The following is a 21,474-nucleotide window of genomic DNA, read 5'->3' on the forward strand; positions in this document are numbered from 1 at the left end:
AAAACACTAGATCACAAGATCTGAGGATAAGGCGATAAGGACGATGGAGGGTTTGATGTGAGAGGTTTTGTTGGGGCTCCCCAGCTTCCGGGGTCCCCTGTCCTCCCTTGAAATGCCCCTTCAAGGTAGGGTTGGTGTGTTGACAGAAACAGGATATTGTTGTATTTGTGACACCTCCATGTGAAGATTGTTGAATAAAAGTTGCACACACGTTTTAAACGCTGTGGTGCACTGGGTTAAAAGAAAGCTTCGGCGGTGGAGAACCGTCTTAGCGCTTATCTGATGATGAGAGTTTCTTCACTGGAGAGACTCGTCACATTATGCAAAGTGATGCTGCAGTACTTGACTCTAATTGCACACAGTAAAAAAAAAAGAAAAAAGAAGAAGAATATTCCCCCCTGGATAAGAACTACAGCATAATGCAGTACAAGGCTAAAGACTGTTCACTTGGCGTGTTACAGTACAAACGGGGCTCCTTAAAATGATGGATAATCACAGAGAAATGATTAGAGCCTCGTAAACAGCTCAGGTGTTTGTCATTAAGGCTTTGTAATTGCTGCTGTAACAGTGTAACAGTATCGATTTTTCAGAACAGATACACTGGTCAAACACTGTAAACCTTTATGCAGTACAGTACAGTAACAACATGGTATTTTATTGGACGTAATGTGCTTTTCTAATGGAATTTCAAGTATAACAATGGCAATAGTGTGGTAATAAATAAGGGAATACTATTACTGTAATACTGTGTAATATCCTGGTAGTTTGGTAAACTGTAGGCTACCATTAGTGTAAGACAAAATGAAAATGTTTGGCATATTTTGGACGACATACTATACTATAACTTTTTTGTTAAATTTTGGACACAATTTTTTTTCAACAAATATTGTCACATTTTGGACGACATACTAAAGTATGACTTTTTTGTCAATTTTTGGACAAAATTTTTTTTTCAACAAAAATTGTCAAATTCCAGAAATTCTATACAATTACTTTTTTTGTCAAATTTTGGGCAAAATTTTGTTTTAAACAATAATTGTCACATTTTGGACGACATGACTTTTGCCAAATTTTGGACAAAACATTTTTTTTCAACAAAAATTGACAAATTCCGTACATATTATATGATCACTTTTTTGGTCAAATTTTGGACAACATTTTTTTAAAACAATAATTGTAAAATTTTGGATGACATGACTTTCTTGACAAAATTTGGATTTTTTTTTTTTTTTTACAAAAATTGTCGTTTTGGACAACATTACTTTTTTTGGTCAAATTTTGGACAAAAACATTTTTTCAACAAAAAATGTCAAGTTTTGGACGACATGACTTTTTTGTCAAATTTTGGACAAACACGTTTTTTCAACAAAAATTGTTGAAATTTTGGACGACATTCTAAATATGACTTTTTTTGGTCAAATTTTGGACAAAAAATAGTTTGTAAACAAATAGTTGAAATGCATCTTTGCTTGCCTACACTTTTTTCCATCGTTATCACTTGGTGAAATTACGACAGAAATAAGATGGTATTACCACAAAATTGTAATCATCATGATCTACCCTCTCTCACTCCCCTCAGCTCCCAGTGTTTCAACCAGCTCCTCCTCCTCCTCACCTGCCTGCCAGTCACTCTCTGCTCATTAGTCCAACTCTCCTCACCTGTTGAGCTCAGCTGACTCTGATCACCGATCAACCACAGACTCCTCTCTCTGTTCACTCAATGCGAGATTGTTTTATGTCACCAGTACGAGTCTCTCCAGCGTTTTTCAGATTGTTTTACCCCTGGTATCGACCCTGCCTGTCCCTGACCTGCCTGTCTACTGCCTTTTAAAGACAACCAGAGATCTGCAGCGAGCCCAGCTTCTCCTCGTGGAGGTTTTCATTGAACTGCCGCTGAACTTCCTGGTAAATAAACATCATTTACTGTCTGTCTGCCTTTAGGCGTGGAATGGTGAATGTATGAATGGTCAAAGTGACCACTAGGGTGATTGGAGTAGAATATAGTGGCAGTTGGGTGCAATGGGTGACGTTATTTTACAGCGAATGGAATATGATGAGTTTCCGAAAAGTGGCCCGTGAATACATTTCCCATGGGAATGAACGGGGAGTGAGAAGAAGGAGGAGGAGGTATGGCCTGTCAGCAAAATACGTAAACGTGACGTTCGAACGCGACACAACAGACGCTAAGCTTTGTATGAGAAAAGACTGCGGTCACAAGAAATGGGAGTGGCGTTTTCCTGTCGCCCAGTCCGCTGACTGTTGTGGGTGGAGCCGCTCTAGCGTCGCCCTGATCGTATCGTACCGTTTTGGTTCCGTTTGGTAATGTGTCATTAATTTGATGGCGACGTCAAAGCGAGTTCACTGACAGAAACCTAGCAACCTGGCAACAGCTGTCCGTCACCTAGCAACTGGAGTCTCTCGGTTACCTGGCAACCGCAACCTGTCTCCTAACTGCATTCACCTACCTAACAAACTATTCGACTGGACGCCCGGGCCACTGGATCACATGTCAAAGGGTTGTTCCTTTGATGTGCCGTTGACATCATTTAGCAAGAAGAATTCAGAAGGTAGTAATGTAGAATTCTGGATTCCATCTGCCATCAAACACCACCACCAATTGACGGAGCAGTTCCCTGCAACAGGGATATTTTGAAGAAGAGCCACAGGAAAGAAAAAACGCATCAGTTCCCACTCTGTAGACCTTTAGTTTTCCACCCTGGGAATGGACTCATATGATGGATATGACCATGAATGTGATAGCGAAGTGAATGAATCTGTAGAGTGCAGTACCGCAGGGAAGCCGCCAAAGGGTGAGTTGCTGGAAACGGCGGTGGATGCCGGTGAAAGTAGTCACTGTCCCGAGGAGGAAGAGGACTACGAATTTCAGGTCTTAGATCCAGAGGAAGTCCACCAACATATGTTGGAATGTATCATGGAGATAAACGAGGTCATCCAAAATCCTCCGACGACAACGCGCATCCTTCTCAGTCACTTCAACTGGGACAAAGAGAGACTTTTGGAAAGATATTTTAATGGTAACCTGGACAAGCTTTTCATTGAGTGTCATGTTATTAACCCTAGTAAGAAGGTTCTGAGGCGTAGTCCAGTAACGACCCGATCGTTGACACAGGGCGCGGCATGTGACATATGCTGCGAAAACTTCCCCAACTCTTATTTTACAGGCCTGGGGTGTGGACACAAGTTCTGCGTGCAGTGCTGGGAATTTTACCTGTCCAAAAAAATCATAGAAGACGGAACAGGGCAGACTATTTCTTGTCCCGCCCACAATTGTCCCATTTTGGTCGATGACGACACAGTCATGGGTCTCATAAAAGACTCGAGAGTGAAGTTGAAGTACCAGCATTTGATCACAAACAGTTTCGTTGGGTGCAATCTGCTGTTAAAGTGGTGTCCTGCGCCAGACTGCTGCCACGCCATCAGAGTCCAGTACCCGGACGCCAAGCCGGTGAGGTGCAGGTGTGGCCACCAGTTCTGTTTCAACTGTGCACAGATGTGGCACGACCCCGTGAAGTGTAAGTGGCTGAAGAAATGGATCAAAAAATGCGACGACGACAGCGAGACTTCCAACTGGATCGCAGTCAACACCAAAGAGTGTCCGAGGTGCCATGTGCCCATCGAGAAAAACGGTGGCTGCAATCACATGGTTTGTCGAAACCGCAATTGCCAAGCGGAGTTCTGCTGGGTCTGCCTCGGCCCATGGGAGCCGCACGGCTCCGCCTGGTACAACTGCAATCGCTACAACGAAGACGATGCCAGAGCAGCCAGAGATGCCCAAGACCGCTCCAGGGCGGCCTTGCAGAGGTACCTGTTCTACTGCAACCGCTACATGAACCACATGCAGAGCCTGCGCTTTGAGCACAAACTCTACGCCCGGGTCAAAGAGAAGATGGAGGCGATGGAGCAGCACATGTTCTGGAACGAGGTGCAGTTCCTGAGGAAGGCCATGGTCGTGCTGTGCCAGTGCCGCTCCACGCTCATGTTCACGTACGTCTTCGCCTTCTACCTCAAGAAGAACAACCAGTGCATTATTTTCGAGAACAACCAGGCAGACCTGGAAAAGGCCACCGAGGTGCTGTCCCGGTACTTGGAGCAAGACATATCGCACGATTCCCTGCAGAATTTGAAGCAGGAAATCCAAGACAAATACAGGTACTGCGCGAGCAGACGAGAAGTGCTGCTACAGCACGTTCACGAAGGATACGAGAACGAGCTGTGGGAGTACACTGAGGATTGAAGACGCGTCCCAGTGCAACAGACAATCGAGCATCTAAACAAACTAGAGTGTGGATGCAATTTAACAGGGCCTTCTGCTGCAAAATCAACCATTTTAAGGCAGACACTAAGAACCAATTTTACTGTGTTGTCATTTTGGATTTTGTGTAACCGTATTGATGCCAGCTGCTGTAAAACATCACTACCAAAAAGGAAATGTGCTACAGTATAGTTAGCAATATAAACCTCCCCTGAACAATCTTACTTTCCCATTAAAATGTGCCGAGACCTGAGTCTCAAAGGGGCAAAGAAAGTTTGTCCCACAAGGGCAGTTTTGAAGGATTGTTGGTAGGAAGTTATTTCATCAGTCAGATCATTTGAAAAATGTATTGGAAGATGAAAGTAGCCACTATTACATTGCCGCTAAGCTCCAGGGTGTTGTTGTTGTTGTTCTTGTTGTTGTTGTGCACAGGAAGAATGGCACAATCAATAAACGTGTTCTAACTCTTGCAGATTAGGGGGGGGAGAGCCTGTGTTGCAAAACATCTTTTCCGCGAACGCACATTCTTTCCTGGAGCACCGGCGAGCAACATCTTCTTCATTTTCTCTGAGGATAATTTGACTTAACAGATTGCAGCGAGCAGAAGGAAGGACGAGGAGCCCCATCCATCTGCTCGCTTCATAAACGGAAGAATCGGGTCTCGTGAGATGATGCAGAATAGTTAAATGCTGGCCGTCTGGCGGCGGCGCGTGTCTTATTTATATGTTTCACAAGCGCCAAATGAGGCAAAATGTGCCTCTGTGGGAATAATAATGGGCTTTTCACAGATTGTTCATAAGAACGCTCTAAACTATTGGAGCGGCACCATTGTCACAACAGACACTTCTCACACATTGACAGTGAAAAATTACAATTCGCTCTTCGGCGAGAGACACATTCACCAACAACAACAACAACAACACCCCCTGTCCAAACTATCTCACCCATAATTGTTTTACGTTTAGATTTATGGTTCTCAAAGTAATCACTACCAGACCACGCCCCCTAACCACTCCCTCCTCCTACACCTCACTCAGGCCTCAGCCCACTTCTTTGGCATTTTTAAATCAGGAATTGGGCAAATGTTGACTGTTTTTGTATATGAATACTACAATCAGAGAGAATTGCGATATCGAGAAATTCATACACTACGATCTTAATAGATGCAGCTCAGTGTAGTTTAATATTAGTGCTGGGTACCTTAACGGCGTCAACATTATCGCACAACGTGTTTCCATGAAGACTGACTGGAAAAACATGCACGCGACGTCATGTTTATGCGCCGCGGCACTGGAGTCCAGGGACCGTTTAACAGCTAGCTCCGTTAGCATGCCTACAGTCGAACTAGAGCGGCCTTCGGCGAGAGACACATTCACCAACAACACCCTCTGTCCAAACTATCTCACCCATAATTGTTTTACGTTTAGATTTATGATTCTCAAAGTAATCACTACCAGACCACGCCCCTTAACCACTCCCTCCTCCTACACCTCACTCAGGGCTCAGCCCACTTCGTTGGCATTTTCAAATCAGGCATTGTGGCGGAGTTAACTGCAGTTACAGGTTTGTATATTCATACATACACCATACGATCTTAATAGATGCAGCTCAGTGTAGTTTAATATTAGTGCTAGGTACGTTAACGTTTCCATGACGACTGACCAGACAAATATGCGTTTTGTTTATGTTTACGTGCAGGGGCACCAGAGTCCAGGCACCTTTTACCAGCGCTAGCTCCTTTAACTCCTTTAGCGCCGTTAGCACGCCTACAGTCTAGGAACTCTGTTTTTAAAGTTTAGCGTTACTTTAGAGACTCATTTTAACCATTGGGAGTCACGTAAACATGACGCGTCTTGTACTGTCCTGCTACCATGAGCACCTGTCTGTCAGTCCATGAAGCCACAGTCCTGCACCCGTAGATTTTCACCTCTTCTGTTTCTATAAAAAAGTTTGGTTGCAGGTTGTTTTAAAGTGTATTTGTATGACACACAGAATAGAGTACAGTACAGTACATATTTGTCCGTATTGTGCAAAAATAACCAGCCCCAACTGTTCCTTTCTTTAGCGCCAAATTAATGAAACATAGTGGGATTAAGATTGTGTCTCAGCTTACTCTTCCATGCCAATATCAAAACTTTACTTGATTTGTTTCTCTTGGCTAATCTCTTCTCTTTTGCATCTTGGAGTTGTGTGTTTCCACCGAGTGGTGTAGTGCGGTATATATATATATATTTATAAAGATAAACAGACTGAACCCAAAATAAGTGGAAATCCAGATTGTTAAATATAGTCATTATCACACAGAGTGGACACGACACGCTGAATCCAGAGTCTAAATAGCAGAAGTAAACAAGGATACAAGTTGCAGGTGAGTGTTCCTCGAAGCACAGGGTTAGCAGCCCAGCCTCCTGAGACATAAACATAATACACAGGAAACCAAGAACTTTAACAAAATAAAAGACAGGAACTTAAAAAACAAAGATAGGAGAAATTCTCATAAAATGAACGTCGGACATTTCATCGTTCGTTTACAAACAAACATCAAAACAAGGTCACTCTCGTCGCTCTCTGGACATATTGACCTGTGAGTATCTCCTGAACTACTGCATCAGCGTCAGGGCAGCTGACCTTTTCCTATTCATCACAGATCAATGACGCTTTGTTTGATTTTTATGGGTGAAAAGCGGCAGCAGCAGCAAGGGAAGGTGAGCGGGGCAGTGTATGTCTATAATGATTCATAAATGATTCATGAGTAGCTGAGGCCAGGGCCTCCTGTGAGGATATGTGTGTATATATATACAGTAAATGATGAGGTTGTGGATCGAAAGTCTTTACATTTGTCACTTCTCCCTGTTTGTGTGTGTGTGTGTGTGCGCGTGTGTGTGCGTGTGTGTGTGCGTTTGTGTGTGTCCAAAAACATGCAGAGGTTAAACACAGTTGTCTATCCAGGGTGTGACCCCTCCATGCACCTCTGGCCCTGTGTCAGCTGGGATTGACTCTGTATACACACGAGCGCTCCCTCAGTCCAGTCTGATAGTATTGCTTGACAGCAGATGGCCATTGTTTGTTTTTCAAATAAATTGTAATTCGTTTGTAGAGAGGGTTCGCTAGTTTTTTATTAGTTTTTTTTTTGTAAATGTAGCGATAGTTTTAGTGTTTTTTGCAATAATTTGCCCGGTGCATGATTCAAAAAGGTCATAATACGTATTGTAAGTATTTTACAAGTAAGTAAGTATTTTAATATTAATATTTTTACCCTAAAACCCCTTATTATGACACAATAAATACACTTCATATGAACCCAAACGTCTGATAGTTTTGCTTGACAGCGACGGCCATTGTTCGTTTTATTTAGTGTTTAGAGAGAGTTGCTAGTTTTTATTAGTTTTTTTGTAAGTAAGTATTTTAACCTTAAAACCCATTATTATGAAACAATAAATACACTTCATATGAACCCAAAAGACAGTTAGTTTTGCTTGACAGTGATTGTTTGTTTTAAGTTTAATTTAGTGTTTAGAGAGAGTTGCTAGTTTTTATTAGTTTTTTTGTAAGTAAGTATTTTAACCTTAAAACCCATTATTATGAAACAATAAATACACTTCATATGAACCCAAAAGACAGTTAGTTTTGCTTGACAGTGATTGTTTGTTTTAAGTTTAATTTAGTGTTTAGAGAGAGTTTGCTAGTTTTTATTAGTTTTTTTGTAAGTAAGTATTTTAACCTTAAAACCCCTTATTATGAAACAATAAATACACTTCACATGAACCCAAAAGGCTCATGTTACAAAGACGGAAAAACAAAGCACATTTTCGTTACAATTTAAGATAGTTTCGTAACTTCGGATCCAATTGGTTATCGTTTTATTTTGAAACTCTACTTTTTTTTTTTTTCAATTTTAAGTTTTCCGTTATTTCGTTAGCAATAATAACCTCGCACTGTACATAAATCATGTCACGCTTATTGTCTCAAGCTTGTGCGATTGACATCACGAGCTGCGGTGCACTAAAAGCCTCCTCAGCATTTATGAAGCGTCTCCATCCTCTGACTCCACACATATATAATACATATATATATATATATACACACAGCGTCCAGGATACAGGAAGACTAACCACTTAACAAAGGGCTGCCGTTAATCACGCGCTCGTTTCCTGTAACTTTGGCAGACTTAATGCTTTGTGTCTACACAAACACTCTGAGAGCTTTGGAATGGCCCTCACCCTCCAGGATAATGACTCGTCTCAAACGCTAATGAACCTGCTTCGGAGACGCACTGTCACAACAAATGCAGTCGAACGCCCGAGCAGCACGTTGGGTTTTCTTTTTGTGACTTCACTCTGAGTTTAAGCGGCAGGCGAACGTTGTCACAACCCGTCTGTTGTCTCTCGTCTCCTCCTCCTCCTCCTCCTCCTCCTGCTGAGGTCAGAGACAGAGTGTTCAGCCATGAAACCCCGTATTTTAGCCATAATCACAACAATAGCACACAGATAAATACAGTAATTATCAGCCGCCATTCTTCTTATTATAATGGGCTGGTGTTGTTTTCATTGTGTGTGTGTGTGTGTGTGTGTGTGTGTGTGTGTGTGTGTGTGTGTGTCTTAACCACAGAAAAATGAATAAACCAGAGGAAGAGAGGACGTATTTGAGACATTGGGGACATCTTGGCACCTTAAAAAATGGCTTTTTATGGTTTATGACTTCGTTGGAGGACAGGAGTCTAGTTGTGGTCGTTAAGGTTAGGTTAAGGGTTGTGGACAGGCATCTAGTGATATGTTAAGGGTTGTGGTCAGGCATCTAGTTGTGGTAGTTAAGGTCAGGTTAAGGGTTTCGGACAGGTATCTAGTTGTGATAGTTGGGGTTAGGTTAAGGGTTGTGGACAGGTATCTAGTTGGGATAGTTAAGGTCAGGTTATGGGTAATGAACAAGTATCTAGTTGTGGTAGTTAAGGGGAAGGGACGGGCATCTAGTTGTGATAGGTACAGTAAAGGTTATAGGTTAAGAGTTGGGGACACGCATCTAGTTGTGGTAGTTAAGGGAAAGTTAAGGGTAATGGACAGGCATCTAGTTGTGAAAGTTAAGGTTAGGTTAAGGGTTGGGGACAGGCATCTAGTTGTGGTAGTTAAGGGTAGGTTAAGGGGAAGGGACAGACATCTAGTTGTGATAGTTAAGGTCAGGTTAAGGGTAATGGACAAGTATCTAGTTGTGGTGGTTAAGGGAAAGTTAAGGGTAATGGACAATCATCTAGTTGTGATAGTTAAGGTTAGGTTAAGGGTTGGGGACAGGCATCTAGTTGTGGTAGTTAAGGTCAGGTTAAGGGTAAAGGACAAGTTAAGGGTAGATTAAGAGGAAGGGACGGGCATCTAGTTGTGATAGGTACAGTAAAGGTTATAGGTTAAGGGTTGGAGACACTCATCTAGTTGTGATAGTTAAGGGAAAGTTAAGGGTAATGGACAGGCATCTCATGGTGATAGTTAAGGTTAGGTTAAGGGTTGGGGACAGGCATCTAGTTGTGATAGTTAAAGTTAGGTTAAGGGTTGGGGACAGGCATCTTGTTGTGGTAGTTAAGGGTAGGTTAAGGGGAAGGGACAGACATCTAGTTAAGGTATGGTTAAAGGTTGTGGACAGGCATCTAGTTGTGATAGTTAAGGGAAAGTTAAGGGTTATGGACAGGCATCTAGTTGTGATAGTTATGGTAAGGTTAAGGGTTGGGGACAGGCATGTAGTGATATGTTAAGGGTTGTGGATCTATTGTGGTAGTTAAGGTCAGGTTAAGGGTAATGGACAATGATCTAGTTTTGATAGTTAAGGTTATAGGATAAGGGATGGAGATAAGCATCTAGTTGTGATAGTTAAGATTAGGTTAAGGGTTAGGGAATGCATGACGTCTACAATTGTCCTCGCAGACAGACAGAAAGACAGAAAGACAGAAAGATCGACAGACAGACAGACGGACAGACAGAGCCACTAAAACAATATTTCACTCCCTCTGACAACACAATAATAATAATATGACCACACGCACCTGCACAAACACACATGTAACACGAGCTGTCGACCAAATCCCGACTCTCCAACAGCGACAGGAAACCAGGTTAGCGTGCCTTCAAATTAAAAGTCCGCTGGACGTGCACTGTGGTCCAGATTGGAGCTGGGGTTGCCAGTTTGAAAGAGCCGGAGACAAATGAGCTGAGGGGCAGGTGCAGTGTTGCATATTTAATTTGATTTAATGGACTCGCCCAGTCTTGTGCGAGACAGACAGTCAGACATAAAGTCCAACATGGACAAAGGACACAAAGAGGAAAAAACCTACAACCAACAAAGTAAAACCTAGAAATCAAACATGTGAAGAGCACAGAGACAAGGGAGAGGCTGAGAGAGACAAAGAATGATTCTTTAATAGAATAAAAGGGTTTACTTTGTCCTGTTATGGCAGCAAGTATTGGTTATATTGAGTTATCTTTCTGTTTAGTTATCTTACTGTTTAGTTATCTTACTGTTTAGTTATATTCTGATTAGTTATCTTTCTGTTAAGTTATCTTTCTGTTTAGTTATCTTTCTGTTTAGTTATCTTTATGTTAAGTTATCTTTATGTTAAGTTATCTTTCTGTTTAGTTATCTTTCTGTTTAGTTATCTTTATGTTAAGTTATCTTTATGTTAAGTTATCTTTCTGTTTAGTTATCTTTCTGTTTAGTTATCTTACTGTTTAGTTATCTTTATGTTTAGTTATCTTACTGTTTAGTTATCTTTCCGATCTTTCCGTTTAGTTATCTTACTGTTTAGTTATCTTACGGTTTAGTTATCTTTCCGATCTTTCTGTTTAGTTATCTTTCCGATCTTTCTGTTTAATTATTTTTCCGATCTTTTTGTTTAGTTATCTTACTATTTTATTATCTTTCCGATCTCTTACGGTTAGTTATCTTTTAGTTTGGTTATCATTCCGATCTCTCTGTTTAATTATCTTTCCGATCTTTTTGTTTAGTTATCTTTCCGATCTTTTTGTTTAGTTATTTTACTATTTAATTATCTTTCCGATCTTACCGTTTAGTTATCTTTTAGTTTAGTTATCATTACGATATTTCCGTTTAGTTATCTTTCCGTTTAGTTATCTTTCTGTTTAATTGTCTTTCATAACTTTCCATTCAGTTATCTTTCCATTTTCATTTAGGTTATCTTTCCATTAAGGTCTTCTTTCCACGTCATCATTATGAGCGTGAATAATTTCCTCAATAATAAAATGCACTACGTGACTATAGTGGTTTTTTTTCAACTCTCTATAACTACTTTTTATTTATATTGTTGAACAAAAACACTATCTATGCACATCTTGTTTTAGTCACATTCTCTCACTTAATGCCACATTTTTCCTCCTCCTCCCCGACAAAAATGAACACATTTCTCTTCCATTTGCCAACTTCTCTGGTGAAAGCTGGTTGGTTGATGGGAGGTGATGTTGTCTCGAGTTGCTCGGTGACTTCATAGGGTGACCCCCCCTCTCCCCCCCCTCCCTCCACTCTCCACCACCACCACCACCACCCTCCATTCACTGTGCGGTGTTTCACACTGGAAGGAGGCAAAGATGCGAGTTCACACTGCGACTTGTGCAGCAGCATCAGCAGCAGCAGCAGCATCAGCAGCAGTGAGTGGATCATCATCATACTCCTGCAGCAGCATCAGCAGCAGGAGGAGACAGTCTGCTCCCACGGACACAGCTCGTCTCCTCACCACCACCATCACCATCACCTCCTCCATGTGAGATGAACACCGTCAGTGTGACTGCAGCTCATCACTGTGACCGCTGGTGAGTCACGCACTCATGTGTCGCCTGTTGCTTCTGTGTCTGTGATGTCTGTGATGTCTGTGCGTCTCTGCTGCTGCTGCTGATGCTGCCGTCGTCTCACTTCTATAGAAATCCCACATGCTTTGTGCACAAGACGCTTTTATGTCATTTATTAAATGATTATATTGTTAAATATAACATTTACATTGCACCTTATTCCCCCCTCCCCTCACTGATATTCAGACAGTAGTGAAGCTCAGGTAGGGCTTGGTGCGTGATGTTTTCACAAGCGACGTGCCTGCCAGACGCCATTATAAAATTCATATGTAACGATTTTTTTTTTTTTGGTGGGGGGTAATTTCCCAAACGACAGCGTGTCAAAACCTTAACGTCCACAGCTAAGTAAAGATAATCACTCTGTTGTTGATTCGGCGCACAATGAATCCACGCTCGGGTGTTCATTCGATGCGTTTTCCAACTTTATTCCCGCTCCGCCTGCAGAATTCTTCTGCTCGTTTCCCCCCCAGTTAAAGCGCACGGCGTTGGGCGGCAGCTGCTGCACATCTACAAGTTGAAATATCGTCAAAATTGCGGAGGCTGCGTGCGTTTATTGACCGCCGAATTAAAGTCACACGTTTTCGGGTGAATTATGTGTGACTGAGAACACAGTCGGCACCAACGTTGCGCATCACTAAAGAGTACATTAAAAAAATTTGCACAATATAAAACGAGGTTTGGTTAATTGGACTGAAAACGTTGACGGTGAAGGTGAAGCAAGTTAAAATATCATTAAAACGGATGAGGCTGGGCGCGTTTATCAATTGCCGAATTAAAGTCACACATTTTTTGGTGATTCATATGTGACTGAAAACACAGGTTGTGCATCACTAAAGACACATTTAACAAAAATGTGATATTTTAAGAGGAGGTTTGGTTTATCGGAGTGAAAATGCTAATTTAGTGGAGTTAAACAGATTGAATGCATGCAGCTGTTGAATAGACATATGAGGCAAATATGTATATTGTATATGTGCAGTAACAAGTGGATCAGTCCATCAAACAGGCATTTCAATGGACTGGTTTCAAACATGTGGCCCGCGGACCATATAGGGCCGCCCCGATCAACTTAATTTGTCCCCGCCAATCAATATCAAGTCATAATGAAGTACTTTTTCCAATTGAATTATTTCATTTTTAGCTCATATCAACTGAACTGTTGTTTTTGTCCACTTGACGTGACCTTGCCGACCTCTCTGGTTGATAAAACACAGACGCGGTCAGAACTGAGGGGGGGGGGGGGGGGGCGGACGACAATAATGCAGCCAAATATAGCGAGGTCGTCCCTGAAGTCGCGGCGCACAGCGCACATGACGTGACACTGGAGTGACAGCTCGACTTTCAGCCGGACAGAGACAGGACAGTGTCGCAGTGGCTTAAAGACAAAGTTTCTGTCCACGTGGCGTCAGGAGAAGAACACAGTAGGACTATTTTTTATTTTTCATTCACAGGAGCTAAATATGTTCCGTTTGCATCAACAAATTGCGATATTTTGATTTGAAAACAAACCTTGACGACTCTTTCACTCCTTCCTTGGACTGGTTAGGCCTTTGAGGATGTTCACATGTACATAATGTGTTATTAAATGTGTGATTTCCGGCGCAAATGGACGATTACTCGACGAATCGATTAAATCGGCTGCTTAAACGCGGTGTGTGTTCTGCCTTCTTTGCCCCACGTGACAAAGAAATCACTCTTGTGGACAGAAAACAAGACGTTGTAGAAACTCATCTTTTCCAGTTTTATGGACTCAGTTAATGGAGAAAGTAATTATAACACGCAGTTTTGTAAAGGGCTGCGTTTTGCAGCTCTGTTCCTCTGATTGTTTTTTTTCCACACATCTTTAAGTCCTCGTCCCTGCGCAGCAGGTTAATATTATGGGATGGTGGTGCCCTGTGGTAATCGGGTTTTAAATGGATTCTGAAATGAAGCTCGATCCGTGACGAATCAGAAATATGAGATTTATTCTCCTCCGGTGTGTGTGTGTGTCCACCTGTGTGTGTGTGTGTGTTGTCACTAGTGTTCAGTGAGTGTGTGATAGTATATGACAGGTGGTCCGCAGTGTGTGTGTGTGTGTGTGTGTGTACACAGTCTGTGCCCTCCGAAAAGAAGCCGCCTGCTGTGACTGGAAGTGATAGTGACGACGAGACGAAATCAAAACAGAGCAAACAGCAGATTGTGGACAACAAAAAAAAAAAAAATATCTGCAGACAATTCAAGAAAGCTGGCATGGTATGAAGCAGGAGAGACTGCCCGCGTCGCTTTAAAGCCGCAGACCGCCTGCTGCAAAAGTGTAGGCAGACAAACTGCGATTTTGCCTGCTCGTACGAACGCGGGGAGGAGATGTGCATTCTCTGAAAAACTGCACTCGCAGACCTGTAACTGCATTTAACGGGGGAAACCTGAGGAGTGTTTGTCAGGCCGAGGCTGAGCTCCACCTCACTGATTCACTGATGGATCATCAGCACAATCAGAAATACCCCCCCTCCCCCAAAAATGACTCAAAAACAACACACTCACACAGGCAAATACGAGACACCGTCATCATCACGCTGTTGTCCAGTGCAGTTAATAAAAGCTGATGCTGCACCGCTCTGCGTTCGGTTCGCTCCCTGGTCCCTGACAAGCAGCTTGTTACCATGGTTACGGCCGGTGTTGTTTACAGACATGTGCGGTGTGAAAATATGCACCTCGACGGGGCGGGAAATAAAAACATATACGGTGTAAAAAAAAACACACACAAACACACAGAGACAGTGAGACGACAGGCGCTGTGTTTCAGTCTCACCTCGCTTTAATCTTCTTCTTCCGCTAATTACGGCACCGCTTTGGTTGGACGTGCGCCATCTGCTGGTTTAAATATCAAACGCGAGGCATTTTCCAGAACAGATTCATTCATATTTTACCACTTTAGCCTTCGCATGAGGGTCTCAAACAAGGGTTTGGGTTGGTTTTCCATTACAATATAGTAGCTCCTCAATGTGGGGGCGGAGTTAGAGTTAGTTTTTTCATGATTAAAACAAGATTTCCGATCGTTTTAGCTTCTTCAATGTGAATATTTTCTCGTTTCTTTGCTCCACATAACAAAGAAATCATTTAAAACTGAATCATTTTTGGTTTGTGGACAAAACAAAACATTCGAGAACATGGTGTCATGTCCAGGTTTGACATTTTTTAACGTTTTTATCGACATTTTATGGACCGAAACTGCCGTGACTTTGTTTTATACATGACACAAACAAACTAGCGACTTGTAAAGCAGTGTAACTGAATCATTAGAATCAGTTGATTAAAAAAGATTTGTTCACAGAATCGTTCAGTACTTTACTGCATGACCCGAGCTCAGACTCCTCTGTTAAATATTGAGATTTTAGACTTAGATTTCCTTTGCTAAATGTTGGGAGATTGACGCTAAGTTAAGAGAAAGTGTCTTAATCCTGTAATGGTAAATTCAATTTCTCTGTCTCAGAGCTAAAACGGCCCAGTACAGAATACCAAGTGTATTGTTTATTGTGTATTGTATATTGTGTATTGTGTCTAGCCTGAACTGACACCTTCCAACAACATCCGCAGGGAGTCGGCTCCCCGAGGTGTGAAAACACCGCCTTGAATGGCAGACTCTTTGTCTATTGGAGGAATGCAAAAGGGGAGTTGCTCAGGTATACATGTGGAGGGCTCACTTTGCTCTGGGTCTTTCTCCAGCTAGGATCACTCCTGTGAAGATTGACCTTTTCCTTGCAACGGAAAAAAAAAAAAAAACTTGTCGGCCGGCATAAGTTTTCTATTTCATTCTTCACCAGCGACGAGAGAATTTACACAACAATCCTCATCTGCAAATGTCAAACCAAGGACTTAAAAATCCAGTCGTATTTGTGATCTCCGACTATCGTAGCTCTCCTCCCCGGTGACCGCGCCGTTCATGTTGATTCTCTGTTTTTTCTAGCGTGGGAAAAACAGCGTCGATGTCGTCGATATCTGAGCCTGTTCACTGACAGCGTGTCGTCCCTGGGTGTTTTCAGACGGAGGTGAAAGCAGATGTGAAACCGTCGTGAAGCAGCTTTGGCTGCGAGGTTCGGTTCGGGGGTGGGGAGGGAGGAGAGGGGGGGGGGAAGAAACGACAACGACGACAACAACAACAGTTGCGAGCAGAGGGACGGTGAGTGCCTTTGGCTCGGCAGGCTAATGATTTTTTGATTGCGAGCTCCTTCAATCTCAGGGAGAGCACAAACATAGTGATCGTTGGCAATTTAGATGCAGGTAGAAACGGGGGGGTTTATTTCCCTTTTAAATGCTGAGCCACTGACAGACAGATACACTCATAATACTCATCATATATGCATGAATCAGGCCTGTGCATTCATTTTAAACATGTCGTGCGAAGGGATTATTGGCAATTTGATGCAGTAATCCTGCCGCCTGTAATCCTGCTTATTGTCCTGTCAAATATAGTTTGTGTTATGATTAGGTTTCCATGGGAATTAACAGGAATTTATGGGAATTAATGGTAATTAATGGTAGGGCTGCAACGGTTTTTGTTTGTTTCTTTGCTCCATTTGACAAATAATTAGGATTGTGGGCAAAATAAGACGTATCACAGGCACAAGAATATCATAATTTCCTGGGTTTGGTAAACAAAGATCAACATTTTTCAACATTTTATGACATTTTACGGACCAAACAAGTAGAAAATAGATCATAAATATAGTTGGTAGACTATATTTTGGTAAAAACCAGCCTAATCCTGGATAAAACGATCAGATTTGTCACTTAAAGCATTGCAAAATAAGAAAACAGATGTTTTTATGTCATCTATTTTTATGACCGTTGCACTCGTCGTTAAATAATTAATAGGAATTTCCCCGGATGTCATGCACCTAAGTGCCAGCTGATATTTCGGCCTGTTCTCGTTTCCCAGCCTTAAATTGAGCGACTTTACTTCTGACGCCTTTCTTAATGGCTGCCTTTCACCTCAATTGACTGTCTCATAATCGATAAGCGAGCGGGAGAGGCATCGTTTGAGCACCTCTGACCTGAGACCAGCGACCATCTCATCAGCACGTACTTACAGAGCAGCTGCGTAGAAACAGCTTGTATAAAATGTTAACTTCCTCGAGTTGTTTGCACGAAATCCCCGCGTTTAACCGATCCATCGCTCTCTCGGACTCCGCCGCATTGGATTTCGCCAGCTCGACCAGATGCGACGTGAAGGATTTCAGATACGGAGCCACGGAGCGGAAGATTTAGTCCGTTTAGCTCGCAGATCGGACAGAACGGCTCTGCTTTTCTGATAAAACAGAAAATGTTCTGATTTTTAATGTCTAACAAGGATACTGTGGAGGATTGTCGGCAGTTTATGAAGTTCCCCCAGTAGAGATTTGCCTGTTTCAACACAATATTCATTATATTTTGATCTAATGCTGCTTTTCCAATACGTGGTACCGGCACGACTCGACCATCCTCGGCACATTTTTTATTTTTTTTGCTTTTCCATTAGCGATAGAACTTGGTACTTTTTTTTGGCGAGAATCCAAACAAGCTGTAATATTCTCAATTTACACTTAGTAAGTAGTAGCTAGTAAGTAGAGCTGCAATTAAGGATTATTTTCATAATCGATTAATCTGTCGATTGTAATCGTTTGGTCCAGAAAGTGTTGAAAAACTTCAATCATTGATTGACAAACCTGGAAATGACGATGTTCTCGAATGTCTAGTTTTTGTCCACGAACCAAAAAAGATTGAGTTTTAATGATTTCTTTGTTTATGTGGAGCAAAGAAACCAGAACATATTCTCGTTTAAAGGCGCCATATGTAAGAATGTGGCCAAAAACGGTAACTACACTCAAATTCAAAATACCGAGGTCTTTTAGGTTTCGTTTTTTTGCGTAACTGGCAACCCGTGGTCGCTAGGCAGCTGAGACTCTACTGACTGCAATGATTGGTAGACGGCGGTAGGTGGCGCCACATGGCAAAACATGATTTCAAAACATAAACATGATTTGCAGTCTGCAAAATATTTTTTTTTTATGCAAATATTTTGTCTGTACTGTTGTTGTTGGTGAGTTCAGTTTGTTATATGAACATTATTCCTGAGTCTCTGTGACATTTGAGGAGGATTTTATGGCCAGTTGCTTTAGATTTATTACATAATGCACCTTTAAGAAGCTAAAACTATCAGAAATCTTGTTTTAAATTCATCGATCGATTAATAATTGAGTAGTTGTCTCAGCTCTGCTCTTAAGTTCCCATTTCTATTCCATTTCTACCATAAGTTACCATTATTGACAGAGAAAGTAAAACAGTAGTAGTTCTTTCTACCTAACAGTAGAATTGTGGGTTCATATACTACACGTTCAACACTGTGTATCATGGAATTCTGTTGGTTTCTTCGACGTCAGCATGAAATAGGAGCTTGTTCTAAAACGAGGGTTAAAGAAGACTTGCAGAGCAGCATATTCACGTCATCTGGAAGCTCCAAATCTATCTGACACCAGTCTTTTCCTTTGTTAGTCACGGCGGCAGCAGCGAGCGAGAAGGCTCTGAGGAACAGACGTGTCAGTCAGTTAATCACTTTGGTTCAGAAAGGAATATCTCATGAGCTGCTGGATGCAAAGCCAGTTTTATTAAGAGCGTCTATATCACCATTTTTTTTAACCTCTGTAGAATCATAAGCAGACAAAAATGTGTTTATTTTTAAGTCCCAATGTCGGTTTGGGACAGATGTTCTCAGTCCTGAGTTCATGGAGGCAATCTCTCTGTCTCTGAAAAGCATCACTAATATTGACATACTGTGTAATTGTTGCTTTACACTACAGGCTATTGTCAGATAGATCTAGGGCTGCAGCTATCCAATATTTTTGTATTCAGCCAATTATTGTTCAATTAATCAAGGATGCAAAATTATGATTATTATTTATTTTTGCAAATCAGATTACTTGATTAATCGAGGAATAACTGGCGTAATACTTGATTACAAAAATATTTGATAGCTGCAGCCCTAGTAAGCTACATTAAATCAGCTAACATCGTTTACGCTAGCGTGTGTCGGCAGCGTTAGCAGCTGGATGCTATCGTCTCAGATGCTGAATCATCGAAGACGTGCTGTTGCGGTACGCCACCTTGTTGAAGCGTGAAATGGTCCCACGCTTTGGACATTTTCTGCCTTTTTACGGGCTGTTTCACTCTCCGTATGTGCGTCAGCTAAAACGGTCCGTGTGGAACAACGATCCCTGCGCTGAACAGGCCGCATGACACGCGATGCAGGAATTAAACAAAAATATTCAATAGCTGCAGCCTTAGTAAGCTACATTAAATCAGCTAACATCAATGTTTACGTTAGCGTGTGCCGGCAGCGTTAGCAACTGGATGCTTTGGGCTAAAATGCTGAATCATTGAGGTTATAGTGGTTACACTGCACCTTGTTGGCTTCACACTGTGGACGTCGTCTGCCTTTTACGGGCTGTTTAACTCTCCGTATGTGCGGTGTGCGTCAGCTAAAACGGTCCCTGGGGAACAGGGATTGAACAGCAAATAGAAGCTCTCTCTCTCTTACATGTTTTACATTATGCTAAAGAGTTGTTCTTCAATGATGCCAGAAATGCCATAATCCCGTCTTTCTTGATTGTTGTTTCAGGCAAACCAGCATGAAAACATCAGTTCCCTCTCCAGTATCTCCCGTGGACCGACAGTGAGGACCAGCCGCAGCAATGCTATGCGTGTAGGGGACCAGTGGCGGTGTTGTGGCCCCAGGCGGGATGCTGCTGACGGCCAGTCAGCATGACTCTGCTGGACTTGTGGCTGTCGCGCTCCATCCCCATGTGCCTGCTCCTCCAGAGCCTTGTCCTCATGGCCCTGTGCTTCCCCTCGGCCAGCATGTGTCCAAAGGGCTGCATCTGCCTCCGCGACCCCCACCTCCACGGCCTCAACGTCACCTGCAGCCAGTCGCGCCTCAAGGAGATCCCGCCCAGTCTGCCGGTTGACACCGTCCTGCTGAGGCTGGACCACAATCAAATCGGCGCCGTGCCCGATCAGACCTTCCACGGACTGCGGCTCCTGCGGGAGCTCAACCTGTCGTACAACGCGGTGGAGAATTTAGGCGAGGCGGCCTTCAGTGGCATCGAGGGGACGTTACAGGTGCTGGACCTCTCGCATAACCGTATTACTAGCGTACACAAGGATGCCTTTGCTCGCCTCAAGGCCCGCATCATTGTGGATGATAACCCCTGGCACTGCGACTGCGCCCTCCAGCAGGCCATCAGCGGAATGGCCCACAACCACGAGGCTGCCGCCCGGGTTCTCTGCAGGAGCTCAGAGCTTCTGGACCAGGAGGGAAGACCATTCTTGGCGGTGGATACTGACCTCTGTAACCTGGCTAAAAGGACCACAGACTACGCTATGCTAGTGACCATGTTCGGTTGGTTCGCCATGGTCATTTCGTATGTAGTCTATTATGTTCGGCAGAACCAGGAGGATGCCCGGCGTCACCTGGAGTACCTCAAGTCTCTTCCTAGCAAGCCCAAGAAACCGGACGAGGCGGACGACATTAGCACTGTTGTCTGATGTCCTAGTGAAACGCCAAAATGTTTAAGGTAACAGGACCCACTTTTAATGTGTTTACTCTTTGTACTTCTAGTTGTGTGAGCGTCAAACTGCTGATGAAACCTTTGTATTTTGGAAATGTTGTTGTATGTCCTTAAACCAGGGTTTGTTCCGTGACTGATCTGAGACGATGAGACGAGAGAGAGACAGAGAAGGGAGGCCACAAAGTTTAAAAAGAACCCTGTTCTGACTCGGTAATCACGTCCGTCCTGAGTGGTCTGAGTGCAAGTGCGGACGCGCCCCGATCCGATCCTGAGTGCATCCTCTGATACGATCTTAAAAAAGCAAAGTCGGAGTCATTAGAGGACACGTGTTCCTGAATATGTATGGATGCAGTTTCTCTCTGCAACAACATTGTTGTGTAGAGTGTATTAAAATACACGGTGGTTGAAGTTGAAAATGCATCCAGAGTACACTTTAATTGTGTGGAAAAGTCGCACTAAGTGCTGCCCACATGTAATCAGATCACCGAGGATGGATGTGTTAGTACGCGGTCTTAACGGGGGCTCATGGTGCATTCACACCGAACATGAAGCGATACCAAGGCATAGTGGAGATAAAAAACAAACATATCTTTATATATTTAGAAGTTTTGCGCAGTAGCTATTGTATTTCGAAGATTGCTCATTTATTTGTTCCAAGCCAACGTCATTAAACTGGTTTATTTGTTTAATTGAATCCGAAAGTGCCAAATTAATGCGAGGCCACTTTTGTGACTTTACTGCCCTCTAAGGTACCGGTTTGGTAACACAAGTGTAATTAACGGCGTTA

At 42.8% G+C, this 21,474-nt stretch overlaps 2 protein-coding genes across 2 annotated transcripts; both read left to right on the forward strand.

Annotated features, from left to right (window-relative positions):
- Positions 1-2,722: 2,722 nt before the first annotated feature.
- Positions 2,723-4,255, forward strand: LOC310935643 (E3 ubiquitin-protein ligase arih1-like; the record flags this gene model as incomplete). Its single annotated transcript, XM_083899576.1, has 1 exon — positions 2,723-4,255. The coding sequence occupies one exon, from the start codon at positions 2,723-2,725 to the stop codon at positions 4,253-4,255; it is 1,533 nt and encodes a 510-aa protein (XP_083755702.1).
- A 15,626-nt stretch (positions 4,256-19,881) lies between these two features.
- lrrc3b (leucine rich repeat containing 3B) lies at positions 19,882-20,664 on the forward strand (the record flags this gene model as incomplete). Its single annotated transcript, XM_083899781.1, has 1 exon — positions 19,882-20,664. One exon carries the CDS (start codon positions 19,882-19,884, stop codon positions 20,662-20,664), a length of 783 nt encoding a protein of 260 aa, XP_083755907.1.
- Between the last annotated feature and the right edge of the window lie 810 nt (positions 20,665-21,474).

Source organism: Microchirus variegatus (assembly GCF_963457635.1).
Source record: "Microchirus variegatus genome assembly, chromosome: 13".
In the NCBI taxonomy this organism is placed as follows: domain Eukaryota; kingdom Metazoa; phylum Chordata; class Actinopteri; order Pleuronectiformes; family Soleidae; genus Microchirus; species Microchirus variegatus.